At 37.5% G+C, this 22761-nt stretch overlaps 1 protein-coding gene across 1 annotated transcript in view; it reads left to right on the top strand.

Annotated features, from left to right (window-relative positions):
* The first annotated feature begins 4006 nt into the window (after window positions 1-4006).
* The window catches only part of DYNAP (dynactin associated protein), a 29467-nt gene continuing 10712 nt past the window's right edge, over window positions 4007-22761 (top strand). Inside the window, exons 1-4 of the mRNA XM_031946047.1 lie at window positions 4007-4033; window positions 8905-9066; window positions 9346-9408; window positions 11452-16098. Coding sequence (XP_031801907.1) covers window positions 4007-4033; window positions 8905-9066; window positions 9346-9408; window positions 11452-16098 — 4899 coding nt within the window. The remainder of the gene's footprint in view (window positions 4034-8904; window positions 9067-9345; window positions 9409-11451; window positions 16099-22761) is intronic.

Below are 22761 nucleotides of genomic sequence, written 5' to 3'. Positions count from 1 at the left end.
AAATGCATAAAAGCAATCAACATAAAATAAAACAACAAAAAAGTTATCTGAAGTTTGAGAAGAAAGATAACTACTAACTAGGAGTTTCAGAAAAGGAATTATAGAGAGAGAAACTTTAAAGGTGGGTTGGGAATACAATAGGTATAATGAGCAAGGAAATTGCCTGAGGAAAAAAAAGATGGAGGAAAGTGCATTGCATATCATTGTGGGGTTAATGAAGTTATCAACTTTAGCTGAAACATAGAGTATGTGGAGGGGAATGGTGTGAAATAAACCTGGAAAGGTGAGGTGGTACAGATTGGGGTAGGTTTTGAGCTCTAAACAAAGGTGTTTGAATTTTACTCAGACACCAAAATGTAAACACCAAAACTAATTTTTTAATTTAATATTTTATTTTCCCTCAATTACATGTAAAATTATTTTTAAACATTTACAAAATTTTCTGAGTTCCAAATTCTCTCACTTCTTTTCTTACCTCCTTCCCACCCCATTTTGAGAAGTCAAAACAATTTGAAAAAAAATTATAGAAGTGCAATCATGCAAAATGTATTTCTATGTTAGTCATGTTTTGAAAGAAAACACAGACAAAAATCTCCAGAAAAAATAAGGTAAAGAAAAAGTATGATTTGATCTACCTTCAGACTCCATTAATACTTTTTCTGCTGATGAATAGCAGTTTTTTCATCATAAATCCTTGAGAATTGTCATGGATTATTGTATTGCTGAGGATAACTAAATCATTCACAACTGATCATCACTGCTTTTACTGTATAAATATTTTCTTGGTTCTGCTTATTTCACTCAGTATCAGTTCTTACCTTTTCAGGTTTTTCTGAGAGCAGGATCCTACTTGTCTTTTCTTATAGCACAATAGTATTCCATAACAACCATATTGAACAACTTACTTATTCAGACATTCCCCAACTGATAATCACCAAAGTTTTTTGACCAAACCATCTGAAAGAGTGTTCTAATCGTGATTTAAGGATGGTCATGAGCTAGAGTGGAGAAAGAGAAGGATGACAAGAAGGAGACTATTGCAAAAGCCCAATCAGGTAGTTCTGTTGAAGTAAGAAAAGAAAAAAAGAGAATGGATATTGGGGCCAAATGGACTTGGCAGCTTGTGGTCAATATATTGGATCAAAATTATAGGAAACTCAAAGGAGGAGCTGACTTTTCTAAAAGATATAATGCGTTCAATTTTAGATATGTTGAGTTTGAGGTGATGTAGCACTTCCAGGAGGAATTATTCTGATGCAGAATTATCCCAGAGATGCATGCCTTTAGTTTTAAAGGGAGATTAGAGAAACAGATTTGGAAATCATCTGCCTAAGATTATCTTGGGATAATAGCAGTAGAGTTGCAAGAGATCTCAGAATTCATCTAGCTCAACTTCCCCCCACTCCCATAAGATTAAGTGACTTGTTCAAGGTCACATAGATACTAAGTTTCAGAGATGGTATTTGAACTGAGGTCCTTTGGCTCCAAAACCTAATGAAAGTTATTGAAAAGATAAAAGGAATGTGATAAAGAAAAGAAGAGAGACAAGAGCAAATTCTTGGGGAGCATGGAAGGGTTCAGAAGAAGAGGAGGATCAAGAAAGAAGTGTTTAGAAAGGTAAGTGAAACATAACTATTTGATAATACTCATTATCAAAAATATTAATATTATTCAGTATCAATATAAATTTATAAAATAGATCTTTTTATCAGCAGGGCTTCAGACAAGATAATAAGGGACAAAATGATGGCAGAAAGTATATTGTAATGCAGAAAATTCAGAGTGAGTTATTACAGCACAAAACAGAGAGGGATATCAGGGCAGCCTGTCAGGGGCATACCATGGAATCTATTTATTCTGCTCCATGAGTGATGAATTAGCTGTGAAGAGAAACTTTCAAAGGTTTTTAACAAGAACATTTAGCAACCACAACTACCACCACCACCACTACTACTACTATTACTACTACCACTATTTATATAATTCTTAAGGTTTGCAAAGCAAATGGGTCCTCATAACAACCTTATTAGATTTTTCTTTTATTATCCTTATTTTACAAATGAAGAAACTAAATCTGAGAGAAGCTGACTTGCTCAGATTCACATAGTTTTTGAAGCAAGATTTGAATTTAGATCTTTTGGATTCCAAGTCCAACATTCTATCCACTGCACTCAAACTGAAAAAGAGCACTGATTTTCATGAATTCCATTTTGCACTAGATCCTGAGTTCCCTACCTCAAACTGAGCCACAATCATTTCCCTATTTTCTGTTTCTTGATCAAAAAGTCCCTACTAAAAGGATGATGGGTCAATAAAGCAGTGAATAAGCAATCCTTCACTTGTGCATTGGAAAAATGCCTACTAGGCACTAAACAAACTCAAGCTACATTTCCTAGAACTCCTGACTTTGGTTAATTCTATATCTAGGGGCAAGTGGGTCTGATTGAATGTACAGGCTTATAGTCACTTAGTAGCTTTATTTTGTTTTGTTCTTATCCATTACTCACTTTGTGTTGCTCCTATGTTAAGAGTAACTTGTTATAGTAAAAAAATAAAGTAAAAGTAAGGGGTTGAAGGATATGTAGTTTCTGTAATATGAGGAAGGAGAGGGTATATAGTATAAGGAAGTTGTCAATAGTGTGAAGAACTACAGAGAGGTTTAGAAGGATGAGAATTGAAAAAAAATCATCATTTAATTTGGTGATTATGAAGTCAGAAAATTATAGACTTAGATCTGAAAGAGAATTTAGAGATCATCTAGTTCAAGGTGGCAAATAGCCTCAACACTCCAGAATGCAGCAGAACCAGATTAAAATGTAATTGGGAAATTTTTAAGAAAAAAATAAAATAGAACACAGATTATGTTAATAATGTATTAACATATGTTTCTAAGTCAATATGCAGCCAATCTGCAGGGATCCTTATGTATAGTGTATATCAGAGTTTTATGTCATTGATCAATCTTCATTTTTCAGATAAAGAAACTAAGGCACAGACAAGTGAACTGATCAAAGTTACAAAAGTAGTAAGTGGCAGAATTGAAATTCAAACTCAGGTCCTCAATCTAAATCTACCACTATTTCTGTAGTATTACAAATGTAGGTTAAAGCTGTTATGTAGAATTCTTTGAGAGGGAAATTTCAAAAGAAAAATGAGGTGAAAAAACAGATTACAAAGGGTTGAGGAGGCTAGGTGGTGAGTATGTGGAGGTATTAGGTATCAATAACTTTGAAGAAGTTCAGCAATAAAGGGGAGGGGAGAAGAAGTAAGTATAGAAGAATGACATGGAAGGATCAAAGTTGTTTCGGAATTTTTTTCAGATTTTATTTATTTAGGATAAGAGAAACTAGAATATGTTGCTTAAAGAGAGATCAAGGATGACTGTGATTGAAGTGAATGCCTTGGGAAGGAATTGGGTCAATTGTGAAAGATTAGCCTTATCAAGGAGTTAGGACATTTTTGTAATGGGAGAGAGAGACAACTCCTTGAGGAATCTTAAAGAACGGGGAAAGGGAGCTAAGGATATTTATATTTCTTGTTTCTTTTATTTTACTCATGAGGAGGAACCAAGAAGCTTTATGATGTAAAGTTACATGAGGTCAGTGGCAAAGCATGGATTGAGTTTCCCCATCTTGATCTAGTCTTGGGGCCATATTTTTATGGGAAAGCTGTAAAATGTCATTTTATACTAATGCTGCTTAGAATGGTAGAATGTTTGGTCTGGAAGGGATCTAAGGGATCAGCTACTATGTTTTTGCCTATGGGGAAACTGAATAGAGTCATAACTAGAAATAATTTTACTTGGAAAAACTTAAAAAAAAGATGGGGATGAGAATAGTACACCCTTCAGAGGTAATTGTGCCAGGAAAAAGGGCTGTCCATCCTTCAGAACTTTAGTCTATTTCCCAATGGAGGTTATGGGAGATTCAGCTAGGTCCCAGGAGAGGGCCTGGAGGGGGGATAGCATAAAGAAATGTTATGATTTTTTTGAGAGAGTAGGGATAGGATGGCAGTGGACTTCGAGGATGAAGAGGTTTGTCCCTTGTGGGAAGAAATATGTTGTTGGATGTTGGCAACCTGAAGAAAAACCTTGATTGGATAGATATAGACTAGATATTAGACTCTATATGACCCATGTCGGAGAAAATAGATGAAATATTCCTGAAATAGATCCTCAGAATCCACCCACCTAACTCTGTAGGTGGTGCTGTGTAGAGAATATAGTGAACCCTTGGAAGTCAGAAGATCTGAAGTCAGCAGACTGTTTAAATTCTTTTTCTTATATTTACTGCCTGTGCGATCTATGATAAATCACAAACACTTGAGTTTCCTCATCTGTTTAATCTATAGATCCTCCATTCCTTATTCTCTTCATGAAGTCATGTCTTCCTATTTATAAGAAACTATTTTGTCTTATTTTTATTGATACTTATGCTTGTATGCAACTTTAGTTCTGAATGTCATCTTGCTCCCCTAAATAATGTTACGTCTTTTAACAAATATTTAAAAAGAAATAAAAAAAAAATAAAGCCAGAAAATAAAGCAAAACAACATTTCATTGTTATGACTAACACTAGAGGCAAGATTTTATATCACTAGGCTTGACCTCTGCAAAGAAGGGTGGGAAGGGTGTGTGTGTGTGTGTGTGTGTGTGTGTGTGTGTATTATATATATATATTTCCCCACCACCACGATGTCTGGACTTGATTATTATGATTACTTAGGATTCAATTTAATTTTGTTGTCCAGATCTATATCTGTTGTTACTTAGGTTTACATCATTATAGCCATTATATAAATACACACATATATGTGTGTGTGTGTGTGTGTGTGTGTGTGTGTATATATATATATATATATATATGACAGGGAAATTGGTTGTAGAATTTTTCCATGAGTTTGACATAAAATAGAAATAATTTCTTTATGGTGGCAAATAATTGGAAGTTTCAGGGGTGCCCTTCAATTGAGGAATGGCTGAACAAGTTGTGTATTTGATTGTGGTGGACTACTACTGTGATATAAAAAATCATGAGCTCAATGATCTTAGAAAAACATGGGCAGGCTTTTAAAAAGTAATGAAGAACAAAATGATCAGAATCAAAAAAATGCTGTATACAGTAATAAAAATACTGTTTTAAGAACCATTTTGAGTAAATAAGTCATTTTGACTACTATAAATACCAAAATTAATTACAAAGGCATATGAAGGAAGGCACTATCTGCATCCAGAGAAAGAACTGATAAATAAAAGTATGTATAGAATAGTTTCACATATATATGGATATATACATATATATGCATATTTGTGTCTAATGGTAACCTACTATGGATAGGGAGAGAAGAAAAAAAAAACATGTGATAACTTTATTATATATTTTAAAGGAGTAGCAAATTGTACATAAATGATTTTCAGTTTCATGTATAATCATCTTCCCCCCATTTTACTATGTTATAGAAATAACTTTTTTTATTTCATAAGCCTACCTGAGATGTTTGAGATGTCAGGATTAACCAAACCTCAGGGGCCTGGCTCTGTATTAATATGGTAAATATCCAACAAGGGCAAATATATGTTTTTTGAGATTAATAGTCAATTTTAAGTTTGACTCTTATTCCTATGGTCCTTCCCTTCTAGTTTCAATTCTAGTGCCACCTCTTGCATGAAGCCTTCCCTGGTTCCCCAGCTGGCAGAAAGATCATCGTGATTAAATTTCTCTAAACAATACATTTTATTTTTTTCTCATTGATCATATATTATCTTGTATTAGAGCTAATTGGGAACATAACATGTCCTCTACTATAGGGTAAGTTAATTGAGGGCAGGATCTTACTTCAGGTTTGCATTTCTACCATTTCGTTTACTTTTTTGCATTTCAATCCAAATGTTCACTTTTTTTGCATTTCAATCCAAAATTTATTATCTTAACAGAATTGTTATTAATTATGTTGTTATACAGAAATTGCTACTTGAAATATTTCAGATATTAAATGCTTAAATTTACCTGGATAATATGTATATTATACAGTAAGAAAATACTATAAATGGACAATTATTAAATAGTTGTGAAAGACCATATTTGGCTTCATCTAAAAATAATTCTTGGTCTTGAGGATTTTCTAATCCACTGGGAGAGGAAGACTAATGTAGTTCTTCCTCTCTCATAGACTTACTGTGAAGAAAGATTTAGAGTAAGCATTTTTGTTTTTATGAAAAATCCAGAAAGTTCTCATAGTCCTTATATGAAAGATAGAGCTATACTTATAGGGAGGAAAACTTGGATTTATGCCCCATTGTAGAGACTTACTAGTTCAGTGACCCCAACCACTTCACTCTCGTTAATCTCTCAATCTCAGTTTCCTCATCTATAAAATGGGGATACTTCCTATGGTTATAAAATGGGGAAACTCATTCACAAAATTCTTACAGAGATCAAATGAGAAAATCATTCAAAGTGCTTTGCAAAGACTGGAGCACTATATAAATATTATCTATTTTAAATTCTATTTTCTTAGTATTTTGCTATTTAACAAGCTTTGAAAGTTGTCACATTTTCCATTTGATTATCAATTGCCCTCAGTTTTAATTTTGCTCAATTAATTCACTATGGATGATCATTCTGAAGGTGTAGCTTATAATGGGAAATCATTATTAATTAACTTAATCCACCCCTGGACAGATGTATCACAGTCAACTTGACATTAATTATATCTAATATTTCTTGATCTTCAGGAAGGTATAAAAGGAACTGAACTAAATGGCAAATATTCCTGGGCCCAGGTTTGTTAAATTTATGACCACAGAATGGAAGGAAAATACAGGAAACATCCTGCAGATATTGAACGACCTGAAACCCACTCAGTGAGTAGAAGTAGCAATGATTCTATGTCTTAACAATATCTGATAATTGAGTTTTCATCTTTGATGCAAGATCTTATATTCTAAATGGGAAATCTATCTTTATTGCAATTATTTATATAGTGTAATGAGAAGAGTATTGAATTGGGCATTAGAAAACCTGGGATCTAATCCCAGTTTTATTACCAAACAGCTTTTATGTATGGGGTCAAGTTATTTAACTTCACATGGTCTCTAAAAATGAGTGAATTAGGGCTAAAGAAACTCTAATGTCCTGTACAACTCTAATACTTTATGGTTCATAAAGGAAAAATGCAAAAGGCATATTATGTCTGAGTGGAGCAACCAAATAGCTTATCAAGTCTCTATGTATCACTGATTGGCAAGGTGCAGGTAGGTTTTTATAGGTCCAAGAAGGAAGCAATCTTTTAAACAATCAGATTATTTAGAGAAAATTCATTTAGTATTTATATATTGTTTAAGCCTCTGCTAAAAGACATTTATACATACATGGTATTTCCTACATGGACATTCTACCAGAATGGTAGAAGAGATAGCCAGGAAGACCTCAGTTCTGGTCTTGTTTCTGACCTACAGTGATTATGTGATTTTGGATCCACAACTTTACCTTGTCAATGCTCTAAGCAATTCTATAAGATTCTAAATTGCAGAAAAGATGATGTCCTGCATTAGTAGAAGCAATTTCCTTATCTGGTAGTTTCTCATCGCATAGAAATCGCAGATGCAGTTCTCATTGCTATCATGGCTACATCACCAAGAATATCTGAACAAATAGTGCTTGATTACAGTAATAAAGATGTATTCAACCATGTAGCAAGAACTACTAGTTAAATGACAAATTAAATAAATGTCTTTGGAAAATGTTTCCCACTTTAGGAGCAACAGTTTAGATCCATCACTGCAAATTCAATATTTGTCACAGAGGAGAAATGACAAAGAGACAAAGTCACCTTGGGGGAACAGGCTGAATTCCAAAAAGACTCTAAGAGAGTTAATATAAAAAAAAATAGACTTTATTGTAGGGTTTCCCCAGTGAGTTGCTGAATTTCTTTCAGTCCTCTTTCTGGCTCTGGGACTCTATGATTTGGTCCCCCCTTAAAATGACCTAGTATCCAACAGAGCGAGGAGGCTTTAGAAAACCAGTATGACAAGTAATTGAGTATGAATTTTTATAGCTGTGAAGCTGTTTTTCTGAAGTTTCATCATCCTTAGGTAGGTTGAAAAGAATTGAAGATTAGTATTGAAATCAAAACCTTAGGGAGGCCAGCCAAGAGCATCTGTTGAGGATAATGGATGGATTGAGAGTTTGGTCTGTTTAGTAACAGAACAAGGATAGTAACTGGCTCTAAATCCTCATCATGCTACTTAATTGTGAAACCATAGTTGACAAATGCAACTTCTAAGCCTGAGTTTCCACTTTTGTGAAATTAGGGATCTGGACTAGAATGAAAAGTTTTTTTTCTGGGCATCATAGATTTAAAAGGCAATAACAAAAATATGAATGTTATTATGTTTCTATTTTTCTGAGCATGTTTTGATTCTTTTCCATTGTTTATAATACGTCTTCCTTTTTTTGTGGAGAAGAGGAGCAGAGATTAATCTTAAAGTAATTGAGGCTTGTTCAGCCCTTTCAGATGTGTATGACTCTTTATGACTCCATTTGGACATTTATTGGCAAAGATACTTGAGTTTTTTTGTCATTTTCTTCTCCAGCTCAAGGAAACTTGACCTTGTCCTTCAGAGAAGGAAATTGAGACAGATAGTGTTAAGTGACTTGCACAGAATCACCTAGTAAGTGATAGGTTTGAATTCAGATCTTCCTGACTTTAAACCTGGCACTCTTTCCACTGCACCTCTTAACTACCCTCAGATAGGTTTGAATTCAGATCTTCCTGACTTTAAACCTGGCACTCTTTCCACTGCACCTCTTAACTACCCTCAGCTCTATCCATTGCATCATGTCAAATATATCCAGGATTACTGAGTTTCTGTGAACCTGATATTGTTGTATTTTCTCTTTTCAGTCCTTCCCAATTCCCAGTGGCTCTACAGCTTGCCACCCAGTTGGTGGGTTTCACTCACGTCATGGCCACAGTGATGTACACCCAACTCTGTCCGTTATCTGTACCAACCCAGGAGTTCTTGGGCATTCAGCATCCCCAGCTACAGAATTGCTATGCCATCAGGTAAACTTGAGCAACACAATTTTATCAGGTAGTTGGCATGTTTCCCTAAATGTCCAAATATTTTTGATTAAAATACCTTGAGGCTACATCTATCTCAGCTTGATACAAGAAGTAAAAGCATTTATGAATTTGCACTAAGAGTTAATAGTTATGAGTGAATAATCCACCTTCTTATTAATGTGAATAGGATTCTTAGACTTGACTTCTGCTTTCAGGGGTGAACTGGAAATGGCTTGAACATCCATTGTTAAATTTTGATTGTGAGCCTTTATTCCTCAGAATTTAGCAAATGCTACAAAGCCACGCTTGATTATTGTCTTATTGACTGCCTACACTTTAGACGTAAGAAAGTGATAAAGGAAATGTTAATAATACAGATTAGATTTAAAAGTGGTTTTGGTATACTTCCCCTACAACCTCTCAGCCAGCTGTTAAGCATTTAACTGTAGATTCCTGCCTCTTTCCCAAGTTCCTCTCAGCAGTAACCTTTTGAGAAGTCTAACTTCTCAAAAACTTCCCTGCTTCATCTTGGTCTTAGTGTTCCATGATTCTTTTATGCATTTTCAAGCACCAAATCTAACCTTCATCAGAGCATTTCAATTTTTTCTTATCCTAGCTCTCAAACATCCTTTCCAAGTTATTATTCCCTATCATTCCTCATCATTCACATCTCTTGCCTCTGCATCTCTGTATAAGTGCTATTTAACCTTTGTCAGGAATGCCTTTGAATCTTTTCCAGGATAAACATCTTAAGTTTTTCTGTAGCTTCTTTGTGGCATAGTGTCAAGTCCCCTCACTGACTTAGACACCCTCTGCTAGAAAGGTTCTATACTTCTAGCATCTTTACCCATTTTCAGTCGCACATCTTCAGTGTAGATAACTCTTCAATCAACAGATAGATATAGAAATTCTTCTATGGATTAATAGACAATTCTTGTAAATTGTCTTTGGAGAATAAAATATCATGATCTGGTCATTTTGGTAATAAGACTTTCTGAGCTTTGCTATGCAAAGATCCATCCTGGTAAATAAACTTTATTGGTGTTCAGTCATTTCAGTCATGTCTGACACTTTGTAACCTCATTTGGAGTTTTCTCAACAAAGATACTGGAATGGTTTTGGCCATTTCCTTCTCCAACTCATTTTACAGATGAGGAAACTGAGGCAAACAGGTAAGTGACTTGCCCTGGGGTCACACAGCTATTGGGTGTCAGAGACCAACAATTTCTGACTAAAGACCCTGCCTTCTATCCACTGCACCACCTAGTTGCCCACTACCTAAGATGGTATTATGATTTTTTAAAGTTGCCTTAGCACTGTTGTTTCTTATTGCACTTGTAGTCCACTAAAAAATTCTAGATAGGCTTATCATCCCTAAGTTGTATAGTTGATTTTTTTGAACTTAATAGATTTTTATATTTCTCAGTCACATTTATTTTCATTGATTTATCCCCAACAGCCAAAAATGATTAAGGGGCTATTCTGTACAAAGCATATGCTAGGTGCTTGAGATTAAAAGTTGAAAAGTGATGCAACATCTGCCCTCAGAGAGCTTACCCTATAGCACCAAGCAAAGATTTGTACAGAATTACAATATAATTTTCTTTTTTTTAAAGTACAATGAAATGAAAGTATCTTGCTTTGAATTATGAGCTGGGTGACCATGCACAAATCATTTGACTTCTCTCAATTTCAGTTTCCTCATCTGTAAAAGGGAAATAATAATAGAAGTTAAATCACATGATTGTTGTGAGGAACAAATGACACAATATATATAGAGGCCTTTGAAAACCTTAAAACACTAAATAAATACTACTATTACTGTTGATGTTACCATTATTACCATCACTACCACCGTCATCATCATCCCATCATCATCATTAGTAACAGCAGCACTAGTAGTAGTTAAAAAGAAATCCAGAAAAAGTGTCCAAGGAACATTTGGAGTTCAAGAGAAGACTTTTAGCAGGGTATTGAGTGGAGGTAAGGGATTAGGGTTCATTGAGGATGTAAAAATCGAAAAAGCCAATGCAAACTCATGGAGACTGAAGGTAATATGTTGATTTTGAAGAAGGATGTGGGAGATTATTTTGACAGAAATGAAAGATATGAGTAGGGGGCCATTATGAAATATGACTGCCTGGTTAGATGGGAATAACATTGTATAAAGTATTAAATAAATGGCTGGAGACTAAATATTAAACCTTAGAGGCAGGAATGGCTAGAGTATTGTTTTTAACTGATTATGTATCTCTTTCAGGTTGTGGTATGCCACATGCTTAATATAAAAAATGATGTAAAAAAATTGTTTCATAGATCAGGACTCTGGTAATCTTCAAGGCTAAAACAACCATAGGTTAATTAGGTTATTTTTATTTTTTTCAGGGCAAGGAAAATTGCTGGACATTACTGAAAATATTTTTAGCGTGTCTTTTAGCCTGCATAATTACCACAACAATAGGGGTGCTGATACTGAGTTTGATGAACAGTATAAATGTTAGAAAACCAGGTAATAACATTCACACTCCAGAAAGCACCACGACTATCTCAACAACACTCAGAACTGCAAATACCATTGAGTCCACAAAGGATACCACAGTTGTGGCTGAAAGCAAAACAACGACTCCTAAAAATAGTCCAAAGACAACAACTTCATCCTTAGCTACAACTGAGTCCACCAAAGCTATCACAGGGACAACAGAAGGCACCACAGCTACCACAGCCACAACAGAGTGTACCACAGCTACAACTGAAGGTACCACAGCTGCAACAAAAGGCAGCACAGCTACAACTGAAGGCACCACAGCTACAAGTAAAGGTACCACAGCTACCACAGCCACAACAGAAGGCACCACAGCTACCACAGCTACAACAGAAGGTACTACAGCCACAACAGAAAGCACCACAGCTACCACAGCTACAACTGAAGGCATCACAGCTACAACTGAGAGTACCACAGCTACAACTGAAGGTACTACAGCTACAACCAAAGGCACCACAGCTACAACCAAAGGCACCACAGCTACAACAGAAGGTACCACAGCTACAACAGCTACAAGTGAAGGTACCACAGCTACAACAGAAAGCACCACAGCTACAACAGAAGGCACCACAGCTACCACAGCTACAACTGAAGGTACCACAGCTACCACAGCCACAACAGAAGGCACCACAGCTACCACAGCTACAACTGAAGGTACCACAGCTACCACAGCCACAACAGAAGGTACCACAGCTACAACAGCTACAACTGAAGGTACCACAGCTACCACAGCCACAACAGAAGGCACCACAGCTACCACAGCCACAACAGAAGGCACCACAGCTACCACAGCCACAACAGAAGGTACCACAGCTACAACAGCTACAAGTGAAGGTACCACAGCTACAACAGAAGGCACCACAGCTACAAGTGAAGGTACCACAGCTACCACAGCCACAACAGAAGGCACCACAGCTACCACAGCTACAACAGAAGGTACTACAGCCACAACAGAAAGCACCACAGCTACCACAGCTACAACTGAAGGCATCACAGCTACAACTGAGAGTACCACAGCTACAACTGAAGGTACTACAGCTACAACCAAAGGCACCACAGCTACAACCAAAGGCACCACAGCTACAACAAAAGGTACCACAGCTACAACAGCTACAAGTGAAGGTACCACAGCTACAACAGAAAGCACCACAGCTACAACAGAAGACACCACAGCTACCACAGCTGCAACTGAAGGTACCACAGCTACCACAGCCACAACAGAAGGCACCACAGCTACCACAGCCACAACAGAAGGTACCACAGCTACAACAGCTACAAGTGAAGGTACCACAGCTACAACAGAAGGCACCACAGCTACAACAGAAGGCACCACAGCTACCACAGCTACAACTGAAGGTACCACAGCTACCACAGCCACAACAGAAAGCACCACAGCTACAACAGAAGGCACCACAGCTACCACAGCTACAACTGAAGGTACCACAGCTACCACAGCCACAACAGCCACAACAGAAGGTACCACAGCCACAATAGAAGGTACCACAGCTACAACAGAAGGCACCACAGCTACAACAGAAGGCACCACAGCTACCACAGCTACAACTGAAGGTACCACAGCCACAACAGAAAGCACTACAGCTACCACAGCCACAACAGCCACAACAGAAGGTACCACAGCCACAATAGAAGGTACCACAGCTACAACAGAAGGCACCACAGCTACCACAGCTACACCTGAAGGTACCACAGCCACAACAGAAAGCACTACAGCTACCACAGCTACAACTGAAGGCACCACAGCTACCACAGCTATAACCGAAGGTACTACAGCCACAACAGCCACAACAGAAGGTACCACAGCTACAACAGAAGGTACCACAGCTACTACAGCTACAACAGAAGGTACCACAGCTACCACAGCTACAACAGAAGGTACCACAGCTACCACAGTTACAACAGAAAGCACCACAGCTACCACAGTTACAACAGAAAGCACCACAGCTATCACAGCTACAACCAAAGGTACTACAGCCACAACAGCCACAACTGAAGGTACCACAGCTACAACAGAAAGCACCACAGCTACCACAGCTACAACAGAAAGCACCAGAGCTACCACAGCTACAACTGAAGTCACCACAGCTACAACTGAAGGCACCACAGCTACAACAGAAGGTACTACAGCCACAACAGCCACAACAGAAGGTACAACAGCTACAACAGCCACAACAGAAGGTACCACAGCTACAACAGCTACAACCGAAGGCACCACAGCTACAACCGAAGGCACCACAGCTACAACTGAAGGCACCACAGCTATAACTGAAGGTACCACAGCTACAACTGAAGGCACCACAGCTACAACTGAAGGTACCACAACTACCACAGCCACAACAGAAGTTACTACAGCTACAACAGCTACAACTGAAGGTACCACAGCTACAACAGAAAGCACCACAGCTACCACAGGTACAACAGAAAGCACCAGAGCTACCACAGCTACAACTGAAGGCACTACAGCTACAACTGAAGGCACAACAGCTACCACAGCTACAACAGAAGGTACTACAGCCACAACAGAAGGTACCACAGCTACAACAGCTACAACTGAAGGTACCACAGCTACCACAGCCACAACAGAAGGCACCACAGCTACCACAGCCACAACAGAAGGTACCACAGCTACAACAGCTACAAGTGAAGATACCACAGCTACAACAGAAGGCACCACAGCTACCACAGCTACAACTGAAGGTACCACAGCTACCACAGCCACAACAGACACAACAGAAGGTACCACAGCCACAATAGAAGGTACCACAGCTACAACAGAAGGCACCACAGCTACAACAGAAAGCACTACAGCTACCACAGGTACAACAGAAAGCACCAGAGCTACCACAGCTACAACTGAAGGCACCACAGCTACAACTGAAGGCACCACAGCTACAACTGAAGGTACCACAGCTACCACAGCCACAATAGAAGGCACAACAACTACCACAGCCACAACAGAAGATACCACAGCTACAACAGCTACAACTGAAGGTACCACAGCTACAACAGAAGGTACCACAGCTACAACAGAAGGCACCACAGCTACCACAGCCACAACAGAAAGCACCACAGCTACCACAGCTACAACTGAAGGTACCACAGCTACCACAGCCACAACAGCCACAACAGAAGGTACCACAGCCACAATAGAAGGTACCACAGCTACAACAGAAGGCACCACAGCTACCACAGCTACAACTGAAGGTACCACAGCCACAACAGAAAGCACTACAGCTACCACAGCTACAACTGAAGGCACCACAGCTACCACAGCTACAACCGAAGGTACTACAGCCACAACAGCCACAACAGAAGGTACCACAGCTACAACAGAAGGTACCACAGCTACTACAGCTACAACAGAAGGTACCACAGCTACCACAGCTACAACAGAAGGTACCACAGCTACCACAGTTACAACAGAAAGCACCACAGCTACCAAAGTTACAACAGAAAGCACCACAGCTATCACAGCTACAACCAAAGGTACTACAGCCACAACAGCCACAACAGAAGGTACCACAGCTACAACAGAACATACAACAGAAGGTACCACAGCTACTGCAGCTACAACAGAAGGTACCACAGCTACCACAGCTACAACAGAAGGTACCACAGCTACCACAGTTACAACAGAAAGCACCACAGCTACCAAAGTTACAACAGAAAGCACCACAGCTATCACAGCTACAACCAAAGGTACTACAGCCACAACAGCCACAACAGAAGGTACCACAGCTACAACAGAACATACAACAGAAGGTACCACAGCTACTGCAGCTACAACAGAAGGTACCACAGCTACCACAGCTACAACAGAAGGTACCACAGCTACCACAGTTACAACAGAAAGCACCACAGCTACCAAAGTTGTTACAACAGAAAGCACCACAGCTATCACAGCTACAACCAAAGGTACTACAGGCACAACAGCCACAACAGAAGGTACCACAGCTACAACAGAACATACCACAGCTGCCACAGCTACCACAGAAGGTACCACAGCTACAACAGAAAGTACCACAGCTACCACAGCTACAACAGAAGGTACTACAGCTACAACAGAAAGCACCACAGCTACCACAGCTACAACAGAAGGCACCACAGCTACCACAGCCACAACAGAAAGCACCCCAGCTACCACAGCTACAACAGAAGGCACCACAGCTACAACAGAAAGCACCACAGCTATAACAGAAAGCACCACAGCTACAACAGAAGGTACCACAGCTACAACAGAAGGTACCACAGCTACCACAGCCACACCAGAAGGCACCACAGCTACTACAGCCACAACAGAAGCTACCACAGCTAAAATAGCTACAACTGAAGGTACCACAGCTACCACAGCTACAACAGAAAGCACCACAGCTACAACTGAAGGTACCACAACTATAACAGAAGGCACCACGGCTACCACATCCACAACAGAAGGCACCACAGCTACCTTTACAACTAGTCCTGAATCCACTGCCAGTTCCTCCATGCCTATAAATGATAGTGCCCCATCACTTAATCCATCAGTCTACCTTACTTTTTGAGGCTACAGATAAGAGTGCCACAACAACTGCTCTAATATCTATTGTAGAAAAAATAATTTCAGTACAACTACTGGTACCATCCAAATAACAATATTTGTGACTAGCAGAAGTACTAGTTTAGCTACAATTTGAACTACTACAACCACTGCAACTCTCATAGTAATAACACCAAAGCATTATTGACTTAGAGCTATAAAGGTCCTGTAGGAAATCGACTTCAAACTCCTCATTTTATTGATGAAGAAGACATTCATTGGGGTGACATGATTTTCCCAGATTTTTAGGTTGTACATGTTTGATGAGAGAGAAAAGAAAGAAAGAGAGAGGCACACACATATACACAGAGAGAAAGAGAGAGAAGGAGAGAGAGATATATAGAGAGAGGGGGGCAGAGAGAGAGAGAGAGGGAGAGAGAGAGAAAGAGAGATATGAGAAAAGAGAAGGGGACAAAGGTAGACCACGCTCCAATTAGCATAGCACTAAACTAGGGAATGTCTAAGTTTGTTTGTGAATGATTTTTAACTAATTGAGAATCAGTGCAGGAATTTGGAACCAGAGGACCAGAGTTCAAATATCAGTTGTACCTCTTAGGAATTCATGTGACTTTGTATATGTCTTTTTAAAAAATCTCTCCAGGCTTCAGTTTTTTTATTTTTAAAATTAAGAGGTTAGATTAGATAATATCTAAGATTCCCTATAGCTCTAAATCTATGATTCTATGATATCAAACAATTAATAATTGGCCTGGGATTTCACTTGGTTGAATGCCTGGAATGATTTAGGAGGCAGGAGCCAGAAATAGCTCCTGAAACTCCCAAGAGCTCTCAGGGATTCTTAATTGAAGATGGAAGCTTAGCTCAGGACAGTGTCCAGGTACCAGTTGTCAGAGACTTTTAAGAGAAGAGAAGAGACTTTTAAAATGGCCTTAGTTCTTGAAGAGTTTTCATTTTGGGTGGAAGCAGGGCTAGCAATAAAGGCAGTGCCAGATTATCCTAACTGAATAATTACTATATGTGATCTATAGGGATGAGTGTGGGAAAGATCTCTTTATTTTTTTTCTCAATAGTATTTTATTTTTTCAAATGCATATAAAGATAGTTTTTACCATTCATTTGTGTAACACTTTGCATTCCAAACTTTTTCTCTTTCCCTTCCTAACCTCTGTCTCCCCAAGATAGCAAGCAATCTGATATAGGTTAAACACATGCAATCCTTTTAAACATATTTCCATATTTGTCATATTGTGCAAGAAAAATCAGACTAAAAGGTGAAAAAATCACAAGAAAGAAAAAGCAACAACAAGCAAACACATAAACAAAAAAGAGGCGAAAATACAATGCTCAGATCCACATTTAGTCTCTATAGCTCTCTCCAGGCATACACATAACTTTTTCCATCCCAAGTCTATTGGAATTGTCTTAGATAAGGAGGATATCTTTAATAGGAAGTATCACAAAAAACAACTGCAGGAAGGAGCTGTAGTAGAGAAGCTAGTGAAGAAAACGGAAACCCTGACATGAAAGAAGAGATCAGCGAGGAGATTGGTGCCAGTAATACCTGAATGGTATCTCCCTATAAGATGTGGACTGATAGAGTCCTCTGGATGTCTACAGAATGCTGCGGTTTAAGTGGATACTTGACTGTTACTGAACTTCCTAATGGTATCTTCTTCCTCAAATTATTTTGTATTTACTTATCTTTTTACATACTATATTTTTATATAAGCCTGAAGTCAGGCAGATTCCTCTTAATGAGTTCAAATGTAGCCTCACACATTTCCTATCTCCGTAACCCTAGGCAAGTCATTTATTCCTATTCACTCCCAGTTTCCTCATCTGTAAAATGAGTTGGAGAAGGAAATGACAAACTACTTCAGTACATTTGCCAAGAAAACTTTATGAAGAGTCAAACGTAATTGAAATGACAACTTTTAGTGTAAACTTGAGGATTGAAGACAGAATTTTTTGTAGCCTGAGCACCTGGTGCTTTGCATAATATAGGTGGTTAATAAATTCATATTTTATTGAAAAATATTTAAAATAAAACCAGTGACATACTGAATGGAAAACTTGATATACTGAATGGGAAACGCTGTGTTCTTACCATGTTCCCTTACACACCCCATGCTTATAAATTATTTCAAAATTGCATTTGGGCTTGTCTGATCATTTTCAAGGTGATCTCAAGTTCACAAGATCATAGGATTCAGAGCTAGAAGGGACTTACTCATCATCTGATCCTCCCCTCCCTTTAACAGATGAGGAAATGTAGGTCCAAAGGGATTGAAGGATTTACTGGAGGTCACAAATGCTCACACTTGCTGCTTCTGTGACTTAAGGAAAATTTTTTGACCTTCTTTTGGCTAATCTGTAAAATGAAATTTTTTTAAACTCTAGTTTATTTGAAACTCTAAGACGATCTCTAAAGTTCCTGCTAACTCTAAAATATTACAATCTCAGTTTGACTTCTCAATAAGAGAAAAAGGTGAATCAATCAATTACATAGGATTTCTGGTTTAAACAAAATTCACTGTATCCATATTCACAGGATATGGAATTAGCTTCAGTATAGAGAAATAGATGTTATATTGCTATTTACTAAACTGGGAGCCTGCCTATGTCTGTCACTCCTGTCTTACATGAAGGGGTGACCCTACTCTTTGCCAAGGCAAATCCATCTACCTACCCTATACAAGGAACACTATTCCACCTTCTCTTGTCCAGCAAATTGTCCCTTTTGTTTTCCCTATCTCTTAAATATCTTCAATCTTTCCCTACCAACTCCATACTTCCCTACTGGCTCTAAACATGTCCATGTTTCTTCCATTCTAAAATAAGCCTTCAATTGATTCTTCCATTTATACTATTGTCCTAGATCTCTTCTTCTTCTTTTTTTATATTTGTTTGTTTTTGTGGTTAACGTCCTTGAGAAGACCATCTATAATAAATACTTCTTAATTCTCTACTATCTGGCTTCTGACCTCACCATGCAACTGAAACTACTCTCTCCAAAGTTATTAATGATCTCCTAATTGCCAAGTGCAATGACCTTTTCTCAATCTTCATTCTTCTCAACTTCTCTGCAGTCTTTGGAAGTATCAATTACCCTCTTCTCTTTGATAATTTCTTTTCTTTAGTTTTCAGAACATCACTCTCCAGGTTTTCCAGTTTATATAACTATAACTATATAACTACATAAGTTATATAACTTTATATAATTCCTCAGTCTCCTTTGATGGATTTTTAGCCAGATCATAACCACTAACCATGGGTGTCTCAAAGGGCTTTATCCTGAGACTTCTCCCTCCATACTATTTCACCTAGTAATCTCATCAGATCTCATAAATTTAATGATCATTTTTATGCTCATGATTTTCAAATCTATGTATCCATTTCTAACCTATCTACTAATTTCTACTCTATCATCTCCAATGGTCTTTCAAGCATCTCAACTTGGATATCCAGCAGACATTTTAACCTCATTATTAAACTAAACTCACTATCTTTCCTTTTAAATCTTCCCCTTTTCCAAACTTCCCCCCCCTCTTTTTTTTGTTGAGTACCACCTTCCTCCTGGTCCTTCCAACTCAAAACCTATGTGACATTCTTGATTGTTCACTATCTCTCTTCCCCATAACCAAATCAATTGCAAGACCTGTTCATTTCATCTTTGTAATATTTCTTAAATATACCCTTTTTTCTTCCTTGATTTTGCCTTCCTGGTGTAGGCCCCATATAATCTCATCCCTCTACCAATACAGCAGCCTTCTGATTGTTTTTTTTTCCTATCATTTTCCATTCATCTCTTTTCCATTCAAACATCAATATAACTTTCATAAAGTGCCAGCATCATATCACACCCATACCCAATAAACTCCAGTGGTCCCCTATTATTTCTGACATCAAATACAAAAATCCTCTGGTGTTTAAAATACTTCATAACCTACACTTGCCTCAATATTTCTAGGTTTTTTTGGGCAACTAATGCCCTTATCCCCCATGTATTCTTCAATTCAATGACATGGGTTTCCTGCTTATTCCATAAACAAGATTCACTATCTCTTGGGTCTGACTTTTTCTCTGGCTTACCTCCTATCTAGAATATTCCCCTTCCTCATTTCTACTTCCTAGCTTCGCTGACTCCAACAACTCTCAGTTAAAATACTACCTTTTTCAGGAAGGCTTTCCCAATCCCTCTTAATTCTACGCACCTTCTGTTTGTTAATGTTTTTCTATTTATTCCATATACAGCTTGTTTGTACATGGCTATTTGCATATTATTTCTCCATTAGACTATGAACTCCTTGAGGAAAGAGATTATGTTTTGCCTTTTTTTGTATTTTCTGCACTTTGTATACTGTCTGGAATATAGTAGAGGCTTAATAAATGCTTATTGATTGACTTACTACAGTGGGTAGAGGGGACATCCATATGAGCCTGTCTTTCACACAGTGTGGCAGCATCAACTTTTTTTGTTTTTTTTTTTATTCTTTGATCCTTTATCATCCTAATTTTGTCTTTTTGCTCTGAACATGGTTATTTTTCCAGAAATTAATGGAATTTGGGCCCTCCCAGGCTACTTTAAGAGTTCTTCAATAGAATAGTTGGATCAAATCTAGCACATTTTGAAGAGTTTCAAACAAGTGGATGATGATTGTTCAGAAAATGGATGGTGTGTGACTCAGCTTTGATTTGTCACAATTACTGTCATTGATTTTATTTTTTTATTATACTCATCTTATTGATACTTGTCAGGATCTAATCTTTTTCGGGAGCTAAAGCTTATTAATGAATTCCTTCCTTATTCTTGGAGTTTAGGTTTTAGAAAACTTGGGGTAGAGGAACCTGTAAATATTTGTTTGTAACACAAAATTCTGGTGGTCCCTTGTTTTAAAATTCTATATTTTTCAGTGGTCATTCATTTCTGCTGATTAGGAAAATCAGGTAGAAGTCCAGTACTGGATACTAACCTATACTAGCTCATCTTCCTTTAACAAGAAAGGTGAACTTGAGGTGGTTTACAGCAGTTCCAACAATAACTATAGCTAATAAATAATGAAGGAAAGGGTAGGTGTGGGGTCTAAAGCAGTATCAGCTAATAAATAATGAAGGAAAGTGTAGGAGTGGGGTCTAAAGCAGTATCAATAACCAAAAACATAATGAATCAAAGTGTATCAGATAACACTTTAAATGATAAATCCAGAACCCTATATCAAAGTGTACAGATAACACTTTAAATGATAAATCCAGAACCCTACCATCACCACCTACTGTATATACTGAATACCTACTATATATATAGAACACTAGGCACCAGGGGATACTAAAATAAATAATCTTATGCACAAATGATCTTGTACAACTTATAGTCTAGAAGAAGAATAAGAGAGTACAATATGATAGACCATTACAAAATGATAAGGGAAAGCAAAAAAAAACCAAAAAAACTGGCAAGGTCTGAAGGAGAAGAATATCACCAACTGGGAGCATCAAAAAAAGGCTTCATAGAGAGGTAAACTAATAAGGATTGTTGAGATTTTAATGGGTAAAGTGAAAGAAGGAGGGTATTCCAAGCTTAGGAACAAGCAAAGAAATGGAGACAAGAGAGTGTATTGCATGCCTGATTTGGGAAGTAGGTATAAACTGACACATAAAGTATATATGAAAGGCAGAAATATGAGATAAGCCTGGAAAAGTAAAGTGATCTCTTCTCCCTCTCCCTTCATTTCTTCCCACTTTGTGAAGAAGTTTGAATGTGAAGCAAAGTTTGAAAGTTACTGAGAAGCCACGATGTTGCCATTGGAGTCTTTTTGTGTGTGTGTGTGTGTGTGTGTGTGTGTGTGTTGTGTTGTTTTGAGCAGAGGAATAAGAATCATCTCTTGTTACAGAGAACAAAAATGGAGAAAAAAGTTGTCAAGCACAATTAACCAAAATATTAATTTAGTCTAAAAGTATATGTAGGTTAATCTGATTTTTCTTGTGCAGCATGATAAATGTGGAAATATATTTAGAAGAACTGCACATGTTTAATTTATGTTGGATTACTTGCTTCTAGAGGAAGGAGGAGGAGGAAGAAAATTTTGCAACATAAGGTTTTCCAAGGGTGAATGTTGAAACTATCTTTGCATGTATTTTGAAAAATAAAAAAGCTATTATTAAAAAAAAAATAAAAGCATATGTAGGTTTCCACACCTAAGCATTCAATGTAACTTTTGTTCATTATAATTATGGGTAAAGAAATTGTCTATGTTATTGAAACTTCAATAAACTATGTGATCCAGTGAGTCAATCTAATTATGTTTCCATGTATAAATTGCTAGTTGAGATATAATATGTTAATGCTTGAAGTAATAGGAATTATAAATGTAGATAAATAATATGAATAGCTTTATGTGTACATATTTTCTAACTGCATTTATATATCATGTCCCCAAAATTGCATAAACAGTTATTGAGTTGTCATATTGTGTTTCCTTTGAATATGATTCCTATTCATTAGATTATTTCAGACTAATGGAGGAGACAGACACAAGTTTGCCTATTTGATAGTTATAATAAGGAAAATATTTTCAAACATTAAAACACTATATAATAT

Source organism: Sarcophilus harrisii, chromosome 1 (assembly GCF_902635505.1).
Source record: "Sarcophilus harrisii chromosome 1, mSarHar1.11, whole genome shotgun sequence".
Lineage (NCBI taxonomy): Eukaryota > Metazoa > Chordata > Mammalia > Dasyuromorphia > Dasyuridae > Sarcophilus > Sarcophilus harrisii.
Note: the sequence above shows the minus strand (reverse complement) of the source record. Positions and strands in the feature narration are given on the sequence as shown.